Source organism: Vollenhovia emeryi, unplaced genomic scaffold (genome assembly GCF_000949405.1).
Source record: "Vollenhovia emeryi isolate VEMERY1.0 unplaced genomic scaffold, V.emery_V1.0 DF939265.1, whole genome shotgun sequence".
Classification (NCBI taxonomy): Eukaryota; Metazoa; Arthropoda; class Insecta; order Hymenoptera; family Formicidae; genus Vollenhovia; species Vollenhovia emeryi.
The window spans coordinates 14,001-29,373 of record NW_011967101.1 but is presented as its reverse complement, the minus strand read 5'-3'; the positions used below and the strand labels follow the sequence as shown (position 1 = coordinate 29,373).

Sequence of the window (15,373 nt, the reverse complement as noted above, 5' to 3'; positions counted from 1 at the left end):
TATAGTCCACGAACTGTCTACGATAATTAATTGCCGAACAATTATTGACTGTAAAAACTATAATCGATTGTCAGAGCGCGGTAAATGTGGTAAAGTCTTATTGTATATCATACACTTTTTATAATTATTGTAGATTTGTAATTACTGCAAGTCCTCGGTAATTACCGACGCTTGATTAACTTGTACAAAACATTCATCTCGGAAACGAAAAACGTTTCATTCTGTCGTTACATTTCTTATTAGCGAAATCGATGAAAGCTCAAATTTAGAAAGTAATCTATCTTCGAAAGAACTATTTATTGTAAATACTTATCGCCATTAATCTGAAATTTTGTTTAGTGTGTATACGAATCAATATTTGGTCTCTCACACGGTTTTCAAAGATCATACAATACAATAGATATTAATTTTATCATTTTTATCCTTGAATATGTAAAATAACTTTTATTATTTATACCTTTTTACATTTCTATCGCATTAAGTATTGCTGGTTTTAAGCACTTCCTGCATTCCACCATCATAAGTACTCGTTTTGAATGTTTTGTTATCTCGCTATTCCCACTTCTTCGTTTCTTAAATATTGTAACAATATTGGATCTTGACAAAACCGCCTGTTTTGGAAAAGTAAAACTATATCAGAGACGACATTGGTACATACGCTAACTTAACCATCGCATTTTCGTCCCGATGCAACTAGCATCAGTTATGACCGCTAATTTCTCCACCTAAGTACTCGAATAAAAACTAGATTATAGTCTTCGTGCCGGTGAAAAAATTTTACTTTCAGAGAAAGGGCATGTTCTTTTTCCTGATGTAAGGCAAGAGATTTTTTTTTACGCTTTCAAAGAAGGACGTGTTCTTGTGTTTCTCTGTATACACTGTATACACTGTATACAGAGTGAAGTAATTCTACCATTTATTTCAAATGTTTTTCTTATGATGATATACAGTTGAATGCTGCATGTGTGGTTTTATAATCTGAAAAGAATTACAACATGAATTCGTTTATTAGACTACGTTTCCACCGAGGGTCAGAGTCGGGCTAGAGTCGGGTCAGAATCGGGTTGGGGTGAGCGTTTTTGCGGTGGAAACACCAAACCCCAACCCGATTCTGACCCGGTAGTCCTATCTATCGTTTTACTTTTCCAAAACAGGCGGTTTTGTCAAGATCCAATATTGTTACAATATTTAAGAAACGAAGAAGTGGGAATAGCGAGATAACAAAACTTAACAAAACATTTAAAACGAGTACTTATGATGGTGGAATGCAGGAAGTGCTTAAAGCCAGCAATACTTAATGCGATAGAAATGTAAAAAGGTATAAATAATAAAAGTTATTTTACATATTCAAGGATAAAAATGATAAAATTAATATCTATTGTATTGTATGATCTTTGAAAACCGTGTGAGAGACCAAATATTGATTCGTTTTAAGATACAAAAAGAAATTATATCCACGAATTAACTTCACTCTGTGTCAATAATACTAGACTCCAATTTGATCATCACATTTACCGCCAAACGCCATTGTACCGGCGATGAGATATCGCACAATGCAATCTTACCTGTCGTAATCTTTATAAAGCGAATTATTGTTAGATAGATATTTCAAGATAAGAATTTTTGAGAAACACAAGAACACGTCCTTCTTTGAAAGCGTAAAAAAAAAATCTCTTGCCTTACATCAGGAAAACGAACATGCCCTTTCTCTGAAAGTAAAATTTTTTCACCGGCACGAAGACTATAATCTAGTTTTTATTCGAGTACTTAGGTGGACAAATTAGCGGTCATAACTGATGCTAGTTGCATCGGGACGAAAATGCGATGGTTAAGTTAGCGTATGTACCAATGTCGTCTCTGATAGGCCTACGATAGAGTAAACAATTACGCATTGTAGGCATAATGTCTCCTAAAGACTCGATCGTATACATATAAATCGATATTTTAATGCTAGAATGATCGGAAGTGGATTTTACTTGTAAGGCGAGCCATCGTCTTAGTCAGTGGAGGTAAGAATCGCTTTCGAATAGAGGCTGCCTCTTTTTTGAGAATAAGAATAATTGAGAGAACCCGCAAGAAGTACAAGACTTGTGACCGTGTAAGCAAGACATGTCCGGCGAAATGTAGATTTCACGCCTTTCTAGCATTAATGCCGTCTTTCGGCGCTCGAAAGAGGCTTGGATCGACTCGTATTCCGGGCTCTTTCAAAATCCGCCGGAAATAATGCCTTATGAGTAGGTCATAAGTAGTTCATAAGTGTGTAATATAAAAAAAATATATATTATGTTTATATAACTCTATACAAATACACAAAATATAAAAAAAATTTCAGAGTAGTTTATTGACATTTTTCCTATTGACACGCCACTTGCGTTAAATATATCAATTATTTAAATTCTTTTATTTTATGTACACGCACGGCCGGTGTATATGTCATATCTTTATTTTTTAAGATATTGAATCAGGTTGAAATTAGTTATTTGAAAACAGCAGGTCAGAAATTTTCTGAAAATAATATTAACAACGAACGGTAGGAGCGCAGGTTGAAACAGCTGTAATTTTGCAATCTAGAATATGCTTCTAAATGAATACAGTTGTAAAATTAATCTTTATATTTCTAAAACGAGTGCCCACGAATCAGGCTCCCAGAAATGGTTAACAAGAGAAAAGAATATCAATATATATTACACTTTATCAATATATTTTATACTTGCTTGCTCGAACAATGACTATGATCTAAGCGAGAGCAGTTACTTTTCCTTAGTTTCAGCAATTTGCGGAGCGTCCCGGAAATTAGGAAACTGCTCCCACGGGGCAGCTAATTCAAATTTACGGAATTCCTGAGTCAATTCTAACGGTTCGATCACTATTCTTTTATGTTCGTCGTCATAGCGCACCTGAAATATGGAAATCACTAATCGTTACTTTCAACATAACAAACACAAAAACAATATTAAATTCAATATTTCACAATTGTCTTTAGACACTTGAAGACATTACTGTTATTTCAGTAAGAATTTTTTAACGGCCGCAATTTTGATAGAAACAGAAATGACTGTAAGTACATTTTTCAACGTAATAATTTTGTTAACAAGTTGACTTAATGCTAGTAGAATGTCCTACAAATTTTTGCCGAACCTCAACGTATCCGCTGAGTGGAAAATCTTTCCTTAGTGGATGACCTTCGAAGCCGTAGTCTGTAAGAATCCTACGAAGATCAGGATGATTCGAGAAGAAAACACCAAACATATCCCATATCTCTCGCTCGTACCAATCAGCAGCTTTAAATACACTATAGATGGAATCAACCGGCGTCAACTCGTCGGTATACGTTTTAACTCTGATACGCGAGTTGTATCGCAACGATAGTAGGTTGTAAACGAGCTGTAATGATAAGTAATTCCATTTATACAAAATCTCATTACCTAAAGTCAACGGCATACAATGCTTTTTTGCTTGCATGTTGGTGAGCACCAATCCGGATGCAATCTTGACTCGTCTGACCTATCACGTGGAATCTTGTCTGGCTCTCACTAGCCAGCAAAGGTGCACGCAAGCAAACCAAGCATCGTCCAAGCGAAAAAGCATTGTGTCGCTGACTTAAGTCACACTTGTACAAAATGTTCGTACGTTTTAAAGGAACTCTCTTTGTACTTTGTAAATATTTAGCTGTAATTTACTTTGATCGCGTTCGCTGGGATGGTTGGATGGGCTGTTAATAAACACTGCTTCTGATAAGTTTAAGACTGACTCTACCAGACTATAACGATACTCTCCGCGAAAACCGTCTTAACGCCTTCCCGTCCCGAAAGAGAGTTCCTTTTAAAGTGCGTACGTTTAAAGTAAAACGTACCTCAAATCTGTACTGTCTACTGGGTACATCTATAGCAGTAATATCTGCCAGATTAACAAACTGCGTGTTATGATGATCCTTTAAAAATGTGAACGTAGGGATGATGCCATCGGGGACGATTAACAGTTCCAGCTCGTCGCCAGCGGCCAGCTGTACCTGTTGTATGTATTTGGGTAGACATTCGCTGATATAACGGCCAAAATGTGTCAAACGATCAACGTCCACATGACTGGGTTTCCGCACCGTGGCTGTAAAAACGTGTAAGACGATTCCATTTTAATAAATACTTTGCACATACACACGCACATCCAACACACATATATGTATGTATATTTATATAGTATATTTCTGAAATATCCTATGTACACATATATTTCAGAATTTTTTTTCGTTGACAAAAGTTAACGTGAAAATTAATAACCCGCTAAGCTACGACTACAATGCGATAACTTATTTACGAAGATTAGCCTACAAATAAATAAATTATACGTACGACGAGTCTCGGTTTTCTCGGTATCCTCGCTGGCCGTCGTAGCGTTATATCTTACAGCTGACGGAGAAGCGACAGCATAACCTGCCAAACAAGTGCGCACGTTATTACATAATTTGACGACGACGGGTTTCTTCCGCGACCAATATCTCTTTACATTTCGGCGTAGCAGCTGGCAAACTTCGCGACAGTCTCCAACAGTTTCTCAATATCGATGTCATTTTTCCAAGGAACGTTTTAAATACGCTCGGAAACGCGATTATTAGTAGGACATGTCCCGCAACTTCCACCAGCGTTCCACAGTTCCTAGAGGGCGCTTATCGTATGTACGGGGGGGGGGGAGTAAAATTGTATTTCAACAAAATTACGTATCGTGCACATTTAGAAGTTAATATTAATAAACCAATCGTTAATAATTGTACAGTGATTGTCAGAAGATTGTATTTTAATTAAAAGTAAATATTCAATAAAACTTTTATAGTATTGTTATCAAATACGCTACTCAAAAAAGGGGGAGGAACACTTTTCATATCAAGTTAAAAATTGGCAATTTTTAAATCTCTGAAACTCCGCGAAGAATCATCGCGGATGAAAAATTTAGAAAGCATTCTGAAGTTTTTACTTCAACGCGACATCAACAGCTTTCTAACGCCTTTTGTCACTGTTCTACGTTTGTTTTGAAAAAGAACACACCTTTGCTCCTTAAAATTACTTACGTATATTTAACGCTCTCTCAGTAATAAACTTTTTTTTTAGAAGTACAATATGGTACAATACTTTTAACACAAGTGTTAAAAAGTACATTTTCCCTACAGGATGTTCTTTTTTTTCAAATTTTCCTACTTGTTTTTTTTACCAAGTTACATTACCGAAGCCATACATTTTCGTGAAAAATGACACCGATTGCGGCATTAATAAATTAACTTACTCTTCGTGGTAGAACTGTACAGCGGCGTAGCTTTGCATTCAGTTCAGCCGTAGCTTAAGGATTAAAGTCACTCGTAGCAGCCCCAGGCGGGCTTCTAAAGATTCGTCCTGAGACGTTTTCCCACCGTGTTGTCTTGGCTTCATGTTAAAAGCTCGGGTCATTCTTTTTCCAATTCCATTTCTGCCTATAGGTAAGTCGATTTGTTTCGTTTAACTGATACGTTCATTTTTTTATTTGTTCTGGATTGTATAAATTTGTGAGTTTATTAAACGACGTTGTACGACTCGTAACAATAGTGAAATGCGCCAGCTGGTGCGTAGAAAATACGTGCAAGGCTTTCGTCGTGTCTTGAGAAACAGACGTGCTTTTATGTCCGTGTTGTTGCAGCTTTGGTGCTAGCTGGACATTCTACTGCACAGTTAACAAAATTCTCGATTACTTCTGCCCATCTTTCGAATTTCACACATTTAGCCTCTCGAGACTCCTATAACGTAGCGGACACACACGTGTTCTTCGCTTCTTATGCGATACACATTTTTTTTCTTAGAGACAAGGCACGGGATTATATAATGACGAGCATTAGGCCATTCCGATTCTAGCACATTGTAATATGCCTTAGTCATTACAAGAGAAATGTTTGCGCGAGCTTTACATATTTATCATCCTTCGAATATAAAATATTAAAGACAAATGAAAAACAATAACAGGCCAATAAAATATTAAATTATTTCAAAGCTATACTCGTGTCAGACTTGGCAGGAAGATCACGCTAGAGTCTTACTTATATTCGTTAGCTGAACATATAATTCATATTTCCCGGTTCGGTGGACTCTTCCACTTCGGCTGCGATACGATGTCTCTTAAGGATACGCGGTCACTTACAAATATCACATTCGTCATGACAATTTGTGCGATGTACAGTAAAATAAGAGTACTTTTTAATAAAATGGAATTTGTAATCGGTAGAACGGACTTGCAAAATATTCCGACAACTCCCCTTTCGATTAGGTAATCAATACGTAACTTATTACATACGTCAAATAGAATCGAGCCTGATCAAAGAGGAAAACAAGATGTTTCACGGCTGCTGAATTGAAATAAATGTTTTCTTTCGTGTATTAAATTATAATAGGAGTTTTTCGGTATATTTTAGCACTGGATAATTATTTAAATGTAAAAACTACAACATGGCGAGTTACATAGCTTATAGAGATACAGCGGTACAGAGTTTTTTTACAGAGATTTTTACAGATATACTCCTTAATTAGATTTCACAATTTCGACTTCAGTGCACAACATATAGATTTTAAGAATCAGGCGCCATTTGGAGACTCACGTGAACATGCCAGATGACAAATTCAATAAAAAGTTCCGTATGGAACATTTTCGCACGAATACCTGCGTTTGGCTCGCATTTGCCTTCTTCCCCCCACCAATTTATAAATTGTAAGTACTAGGATTCAGCATGACTGTAAGCCGCTTCTATTGTTTGTGTTGTAGTTTAATTTAGCTTTTTGTTTTAGAAAACTAGGGTATTAGAAAGGTATCAAAATCATTTCAATCTTTCACATTTCCACATATAAAACAAATCTCTCTCTCTGAAAAGATTCTACCATGTGAAGACAATTCTTTTAATCCTTCAGTTGAACTGTTTCTGAAATCTTTAACATTAAATAAATATGAAAACATAAAGTGGATATCGTAAAAAGCTCTTGCGTGAAATAAATTTGGAGACTGTCTTTATTGGTCACAAAATAGAAGGTTTTTAGATGCAAAGAGTACATGTAGATCGGGCTTTAAATGCTCAATTACACTTGATTCATTTGGGTAAATCACTGTTATGCATCTTGCACAGGCAATGGAAGATCGATTTTCTGGTCGAACTTTGCGTATTCATAAATGTTTTTCGAAGTCATTAAGTCTAAATGTTCTCGTGTTACTGCCATAGTGCAAGCAGTCTTATCGCTGTCCTTTAAAGCATACCGTACAACGTAATTGGAATTTATTGTTTCAATTGATATATTAGTCTTTTTCTTCATTTTCGCGTTTGGCATGAGAGAAGCTATGTGTTTTACCTCAACGTTTGAGTGAGGAAGAGCTCTCACTACTGTCAAAAGTAACCGTAAATTTGGAAAATGAGGTACTCCTTCATCTGTGGAAAATAAACTTATTTGTATCCACATATCATCAAATGACAACTTTGACCACTCTTCCCTCTTGTCTGAATTGATTTCATATAAAGACTCCCATTCATTTTGAATTAATTTTTCATCAGCCAATCCACCTAATCTACGATTAACATAAACAACTTTATTAAATGTGGAAACTCGATCACAATCAAACAATGCCGATTTGCTTGAAAAGACAGCAACATTGTGCAAAAATGTGTCATTAACTGGTAGACGTTTACGAATTTGTTCGCTTACTTTAACGTAGAATTTTAAACAGTTTTTTCGGATAAGATCAATGTCCGTTTTACAGCAAATTCCCTTATCTAATAGTTCTTTTAAATATGTGTTGCATTCGAAACCAAAATGAATTTCTTCCAAAGGGAGATGATTTACGTGATTAGAGAACTCCAAATTTTCTATAGTATCATCGAATATTTTCGGAACTATTAAGAGAGGGATGATAAATTTTTGGAGGAACCAAAGCAACAATTCCATAGATGAAGGCTGTAACTCATGAATCAGAGAGTTCCGTGCTTGAAACTTACTATTAAATTTGTTAAAAACGTCCAGAGTAAATTTCAAAAAGAAAAAATAAGCTTTTGTCGCAGGATCTTGAAAAATCTTGTACAAGTCACTTGCAGAATGACTATTTTTACTCGATTGTTCCATTAGAAAGTCACTTAAGATTTGCCACATTTCCAAAATTTTCTGAATGTATTTAAAATTTAATAACCAAAATGTTTCTACATGTTTCGAAATCATCGAAGAATTTTCGACGAACATGCTGAGTTTTCGATGTATTAATTTTTTTTTGGAATTCTTAATAAGTGTAAAAATACCTTTGACAAAATGCTCACAACATTTGGGAATCACGTGACAAGCCTCTTCTACTGCCAACATTGAAGTATGACACACACATGAAAGCGTAATAAGATTTGGATTTGTTTCACTTAATTTTGTTTTAAGGGAAGAAGTTCTACTTACTAAAGCATTATCGCAAGCAAGACCAACGATCGACTGATGTGAAATATCTTTTTTCGACAACTCACTTTTTAAAGATTCGAATATTTTATTAGGCGAACAATCAGTACCCAAATAAATCATTTGTAGTAGATCACATTTAGTGATTAACGTTTCTGGTTCTACATAACGGACCATTATTGGAAACAATTTATGACTCATAAGATCTATTTCATCTTTATATATTGAAAATCTATGTTTTCTCAAAGCCGCGGAAATCCGATCAGTTTCTTTACGACACAAAACATTATTAATAATTTGGGTTAATTTCCTTCTCCCTAAAGACAACGATTGTAAGGCGCCGAATTCTTTTCCAATATCTTTCAAGAGCAAAATTAAATCGGATGCAATTCCAAATGATATATTTTTTTCCATGAAAAATGTCGCTAATTTTATTTCTGCTACCTTGACACGATCGTTAAAATTAAAATCTTCTGCACTTAACAAAGATCGAGTCACTTCCAATTCATTTAAGTTATTTGTATCGGCAGACGATATTTTACTTATCACTTGTGTAGTTCTGATCCCATCATTTAAGCATTTCATATTTTTTATATGATTTTCTCTTAATTCGTGTCGTTTCATTTCTGAGAGACCACAAGTTAATACACTTTTACAGGCCCGACAGAAAAATTTAGAAGGATCATCAGGAATAACTGTTACCCATCTTCTCCATGAAGGGTTGTCATCAAACCACTGGTATTGAAACCGCTTGGAACTTGTTTTAGACCTTTTTTTTATAGGTTTTTGAGCACTCATTTTATCTAAAACAGATTAAGTATTAAATATAAATAGCAATTCGTTTATAAATTACTACGTTTCGATATTCACTAACAGAAATGAAAATCTACAGTTTGTACACTTAATATTGGCTGCAGCTGTTAGCTGCCTCTAACGATACGTAAACTACAGACTTTCAGTACTGGCAGTGAATATTAGAGGCAGCTAACAAGCAGCCAATATTAACTGTACAATTAAAAATATTAAAGACCACCACTCGTGATTTTCTATAACATATTATGTTAAGGTGCCTGTTGACACTCGACGCTTTATTTCAGTGTAAGAAGATACCGTGTAACCAAAAGTATTGCGGTGATAATGAAAGAGACGTCAATGTTAGTATTGTAAAGTTCTAAACTATCGTTTGCTAATAAATAGCAAATCCGGTTAAATAAATGTAATAAAACATTAAGAGATCAAACGAAAACGCACACATTAATATTTGTATTAATGAAGCTTGTGCAGCGGTCCTTACTCTGGATAACAGGCCTACGTAGTTAGTACAAATTTAGTAGAGGAAAGTCCTCTATTGCGAGATAGGCTTCTAACATGAGACAGCAGATTTTCAACGTCCAAGTTCAATCACAAATCTTTCTTCGCAAAGATTACACGATCTAACAATCAATTTCCCACTAAACAGATTTCACTCTAAGGGCAATAAGTACATGGAGAGACCGACAGATGATGCCAATTAATTTAACAGAAACTCGGCTATCCCATATTAGGAGTCTATCTCATAATAGGGGACTTGACCTCTTATATTTTATTATTGCAATCGTTTGGACAAATATAGGAACAATGCAAGTGAAATATGACACATGTACATAGCAATTACATTACAAGTAAAAGTGATTTTCAGATATTAAATTTAAGTATTACAATCAAATTATTATTTCCCAAACATTAAAGATATCAAGATGTTTCCCAGACAATTTCAAATGACAGAAACAAATTTAAAAAAATTATGTCCGCTGACTGTACGTTCAATTAATTTTCCGTTTATTACAAATAATCTATTATTTCCTAAATTACGCGAGTATGTTCCAAAATGCCCAAACAATTGCAATAAAAAAAATATTAAATCTGTTTGCCAACTACACGAAGGTATGGGACAGCAGAAATGTACAAACCTGAGGCGCAATTTTCGCTACGCGATTTCTGTGGAATCTTCTCCTGTGTACTATTATTGGCGTTCAATCCCCGAATAAGACCGGTAGTGCCACATTTCTGTGGAATAAAGGTTTGTTTTTAAAGCCAGTGAGACACACGATCTAGAGCACATATATTACCAAGAAAAGGGAACACGTGGAGGCGCGGAGGAAGGCTTTCCAGCTGTTTCGCGTGTCCTATGTAACGAAACGTGTCCGATGTAATAAAGTAGAAGAGAAGCAATTATTATCCGGGACAGTTTTCTTACGTTGTTACTGTTATTCCGACTGTTTTCAGATAGTCACCGTATCGGGCAATGCTTCCAACTTAACCTAATCTCCCCTGTCGCCCTCTATCACCTTACGACTCCGGCAAACAGGGCGCGGGAAAAATTGCCGCGCGGCGGAAGTGGGCGCAGTAGCCAATCAAAGTTGCAGAAAGTTAAACTGTTTTTTCTGACAATGAGCGGTACAAGATTTAAATTGACTATCGCTAACTTTCGATAAAAATTTAAACTAATCGCGAGTTCGGTTGCTTGCACCAGTGCGCAAACTGAGTGCACGCTAAAGCCCGCTGCAGACGATGCTATATATTTTTCCTGCTGGATTGCTTGCGATTTGGTAAATTACTAGAAATCCTGAGTGCTGAGTGGTGCAATGGTAGTAATTTATTAGATTGCAAGCAATCCAGCAGGGAAAATAACATCGTCTGCAGCGGGCTTAGGTTTCGTTTGTATTTAAGGATCGTCAATTTTTATATTTAAAGATTGTCTTAAATATCTCTTGAAATATTTCTTAGCCAGTAAAATGATCTGTATAGCATCCATACGGATCATTTTTGGCTAAATCTCTTTCAACATATATTTAAGACAAAGTTAAATATAAGAGAATTGGCTATAAAAAGCCTAATTAGTGTGCACTTAGTGCGCACTTTGCAAGCAACCGAATTCGCTATAAGATTAAATAAAAATTTTGCTAAGTGAATTAATTAATGAATCAATCGTTTAGTCACTGTTCGTACGACAAATGTAATACCAGCCTAAGAGCGACTAACAAATCTTAATTTATTAATTGGTAATTCAACCAGCAAAATTTATTTCCTGTATATTATATTATACATATATGTATAGGAAATTTAACACAAACTTTTCGAACAACCTATTAAAATCTTAAGTATCCTGTATATTTATATAAATAACGCATAATGTAATCAATATTATAAATACATTGCACCGTGCCATTACTGCAATCTTACATTGTAATATGTCTGAGGGAGGACATTTCAATGTTGCTTCAAGATTGCAGCAACGTTGCTGAAACATTTCACAAACTTCCATGCAATGTTACAATGTTGCAGTAAAAGGTGTTTGCAATGTTTCTGAAATCTTTCGGCGCAGCATGGGTTTATACATGTTTTTGTTCTGACGAACTATTTATTTTGTCAAAGTTATAATTTTCATTATATATTCCCAACAATTTTTACTATTTTTGATGCAAACGTTTAACGAAAATTAGAAAGAGCTGTTAATGCCGATTCATTCCGTATCTCATAATTCATTCGCGTTTTAATGACCAAATGTTTGAATATGTCAGCAACTTCGCACAATATTATGCAAGATTAAGTCGACAGTTACTAAATACGGATAATTAATTAATCAATCCAATCACCAAATACACAGTTGCTCGAAGAGGCCTCTTCAGGCCTATTCTCTACTCGATTTATATTTATCAAATTTGCACAACGCTAACTTCCAAAAATACGGTTAAATATAATTGCACTTTATATATAGAATACCTCTCAAAGTTAATTGTTTCTGAGGCTCTACTATATTTTGAATAAGATCACAGATCATGCAAAAGTACACGATGCGATCGAAATTTTCCAAATTTCGATCGCATCGTGTACCTTCGCACTATTTGTATTATGACAACTCGGTTCCCGAGTGAATAAATGACGTGAAGTCAATACTTTGCCTACGTATTCCTATATAGTTTGGTTAAAATTATATTAAATAATTTTAAACTGATTATCTAATTTTTTAAACTAATATTAATAATTATGCTGCAACAAACTCCACAAAAATATAACATCGACAATAGTGAACAAGTATAATAAAACAGGGTAAATAAATAAAATAATTATTTTAACTATTCAACTTTGTCACTATTGGTCGAAGATAATTCTTGCAAATTGGCGAAGTTTAACAAACGGATTTCTTGAGTCGACAACATAATAGCATAGTTCCTCTGAAGAATCTGTTTTATTTCCGTTACTATTAACGAGTCTATTCCCATTTCGATTAACTGACTGTTAGGATCAATCGAATTAACATCTTTAATGCCTAGGATAGCAGCAATGGTTGTGACGAGGTTGGTCTTGTTGTTGTCGTCATCGGGTTTATATTTTTCAGCCAACACAAAAGAAGTTAACACCGGATGCGGTTGTTGAAGAAATATATCCATTGTCGCAAGACAACTTGATATACCTTGTCGTAGAATACCCAACATCTCGACGTCGTTATCTGTCATTGTTTCTGAAAACATAACAGAATCAAAATAGGAACTACGATCATGAAACATACAAAGTATTTGTACAATGAATCTAGAACAACTTTATGCAAAGTATGAATACGATAAAACTAACAATATGTTAGTTCTAGTGTCTTAGAAGGGTACAGAATTAAGACGTCAGTCAAGATTGAGTTTACGAAACCAAAGAAAAGATAAATTGAAAAGTTTCGATCCTTCGATTCAGGTCTTCACTCAAACACTTGATGCATTACCTGAGGCTATGCCGACCTCTTTGAAGGAACCCCATTGAACGGCGAGACCGGGTAAACCATTAGCCTGTCTCCGTTCCATTAGTCTCTCCATGGTTGAATTCGCGAAACCGTAGTTGGTTTGACCAATATTGCCGTAACCGCACGATGTTGATGAGAATACCACAAAGTAATCTAGCGATGGGCAAAGCTTCCTGGACACAGCATCTAAATTCCTTGTAATATCGACTTTTGGCAACATGACCGCTTTGAAATCAACCTCCGTCTGGTTTCCGATCAGAGCATCGCGGAGTACAACTGCCAGATTGAATATACCGCCTACCGGAGCCAGCCGGTTGCTTTCTTGAATTAAGTCTTCGGCACCCGATAATGTCGCGGCATCCACTGTGGAGACTACGATATTTACACCGATTTTGCGCCAGCGACTCACGCACATTGCCTGGTAACCAGTGCGAATGCCTGAGCGTGATACAAGAACAATAACTTTGGCGCCGCGGCCGATCATCCAATTTGTCAGTTCTAAACCGAATCCGCCGAGACCGCCGACCAAGATGTACGATTTATCCGGATCCATGTAAGTACGTGAGATCGCGGACACTGTCTTTGGCGTTGGTGATACATACTTCTTTGATTCTTCAGAACGAAGTTTCAACAGCACTTTGTCAATATGCTTGCGTGCCGCCATGAATCTGAATGCTTGCTCGAGCTGTTGTTCCGAAAACACAGTCCATTGGAGCGGACGTATCGCGCCATTTTTTATCCCCTCCGAAAAGAATTTGATCAGTTTATTCTTTTGCGCTTTATTTTCTTGAAATACCATATCCAACAATATACTATGGTAAGTATATTTTACTAACGTTGATATGCTCACGCGGCTGACTTTCGACATATCATGCATGCTGATGTCAAGAAAACGGCCACCGAACGCCAGGCACCGGATGCCAGCTTGTAATTTCGCATCTGTCAGTGAATTCAACACGACATCCACTCCACGTCCTTGAGTCTCAAAATCTATGAGCTGTTCGAAACTGGTATCTTGGGAAGTGCCAATGTGCTTGTCGTTCAACTGCGGAAAGATTTTCTTGAGATATGTTCTTTTATCCAACGTGTCAACGGTAGTGAAGACGGTACAACCAGCGTGCAGAGCAATGGCAATCGCTGCTTGACCGACGCCGCTTGTACCATCGTGAACTAATATGCTTTCGCCCGCTGTCAATTGACCTCGTATAAACAAAGCATAGTAACTAGTTGTGTAAGCGATAGGTATGGTTGCTGCCTGTTCCAACGTCCACTTGTCGGGTACTTCCCAAAGGAAATCGAGATCTGCAACCACTGTAGTCGCCAGTCCTCCAACTTCGACTATACCCATCACGCGACGACCGTCAGCGTCTCTCCCCGAAAATCCACGTCCCAATATACATTCTTCCGTAGCTATATTCCTCGGCAAAATATCCAGGGGCAACTTTCCACTCGCCAATATGATATCCCTGTCGTGCATATAATTTATTCACGTGTCACGCCTTCATTATCTCAATATCAGTAAGTAATATTGGCACTTACCTGGAGCTCAGTGGAGCATAGTAAACGTAACAAAGTTTCATATTAGGAAACTTGTCGGGACGATAGTATTTTAAGGGTCTTTCGATCCATTTCAAGCTGCTGAGGTCTCCTCTTGTCAATGTGTTTACATAGGCGTGTTTCACCTGCACAGAAGACATGTTGCTCTGTTGATCCATTGGCAAGTGTCGATAACTGCCCCATTGTCCTCCTTTCAAAACGTTTGCCATTAATCCTTTGTCCAATTGCTCCACATAAAACTGTACGAATATGCTAAATGTGGGGGCATTCTGGTCCTGGATAAAGACATAACGCAAATTTGCATTGCCTAACTCGCGTCGCATACAAGTCATGAGTCCGACCAAGCCTACGAATTAAAAACGACAAGACATGTTTTTGTTCATCATGTAAGGTAGTCAAAGAGACACTTTAAAAGCTTAAGAATTTTCTTCCGCAATCTTACCAAGCGTTTCTTCGCCCTGCGATACAAGGAGTATTTCTTCATCTACACTGTCGCATTTTTTCAGTGCTGCTTTTATATTTTCCAGCCATGACAGATTTTTTTCTGTAATTTGAATTACCATTGGTTCTTTTCGTTTCTGTCGTTTTTTCAGCAATAAATAAGTCTTTTCTACGGAAACTGATT

At 36.4% G+C, this 15,373-nt stretch overlaps 3 protein-coding genes across 5 annotated transcripts in view; all 3 read right to left on the bottom strand.

Moving 5' to 3' along the window:
* Positions 1 to 415: 415 nt before the first annotated feature.
* Positions 416 to 4,677, bottom strand: LOC105559527 (NADH dehydrogenase [ubiquinone] iron-sulfur protein 3, mitochondrial). 3 transcript variants are annotated; one of them, XM_012007886.1, is made up of 6 exons: positions 4,501 to 4,677; positions 4,347 to 4,427; positions 3,854 to 4,101; positions 3,139 to 3,384; positions 2,715 to 2,897; positions 416 to 630 (listed from the first exon to the last, which is right to left on the bottom strand). In XM_012007886.1, exons 1-5 carry the CDS (start codon positions 4,562 to 4,564, stop codon positions 2,751 to 2,753), a joined length of 786 nt encoding a protein of 261 aa, XP_011863276.1. In that variant the 5' UTR covers positions 4,565 to 4,677; the 3' UTR covers positions 416 to 630; positions 2,715 to 2,750. The 3 variants fall into 3 exon arrangements, with proteins under 3 accessions (XP_011863276.1, XP_011863275.1, XP_011863274.1); XM_012007885.1 differs by having other exon boundaries at positions 416 to 611; XM_012007884.1 differs by lacking the exon at positions 416 to 630 and having other exon boundaries at positions 2,319 to 2,897; positions 4,501 to 4,676.
* A 557-nt stretch (positions 4,678 to 5,234) lies between these two features.
* LOC105559526 lies at positions 5,235 to 10,686 on the bottom strand. The gene is made up of 4 exons (XM_012007883.1): positions 10,660 to 10,686; positions 10,532 to 10,588; positions 10,373 to 10,469; positions 5,235 to 9,226 (listed from the first exon to the last, which is right to left on the bottom strand). Exon 4 carries the CDS (start codon positions 9,219 to 9,221, stop codon positions 7,110 to 7,112), a length of 2,112 nt encoding a protein of 703 aa, XP_011863273.1. The 5' UTR covers positions 9,222 to 9,226; positions 10,373 to 10,469; positions 10,532 to 10,588; positions 10,660 to 10,686; the 3' UTR covers positions 5,235 to 7,109.
* Positions 10,687 to 12,420: 1,734 nt separating this feature from the next.
* Positions 12,421 to 15,373, bottom strand: part of LOC105559558 (fatty acid synthase-like) — a 9,863-nt gene continuing 6,910 nt past the window's right edge. Inside the window, exons 4-7 of the mRNA XM_012007939.1 lie at positions 15,191 to 15,367; positions 14,731 to 15,094; positions 13,174 to 14,657; positions 12,421 to 12,924 (exon numbers count right to left, since the gene is read on the bottom strand). Of these exons, the coding sequence (XP_011863329.1) occupies positions 12,539 to 12,924; positions 13,174 to 14,657; positions 14,731 to 15,094; positions 15,191 to 15,367 (2,411 nt within the window). The 3' untranslated portion in view covers positions 12,421 to 12,538. The remainder of the gene's footprint in view (positions 12,925 to 13,173; positions 14,658 to 14,730; positions 15,095 to 15,190; positions 15,368 to 15,373) is intronic.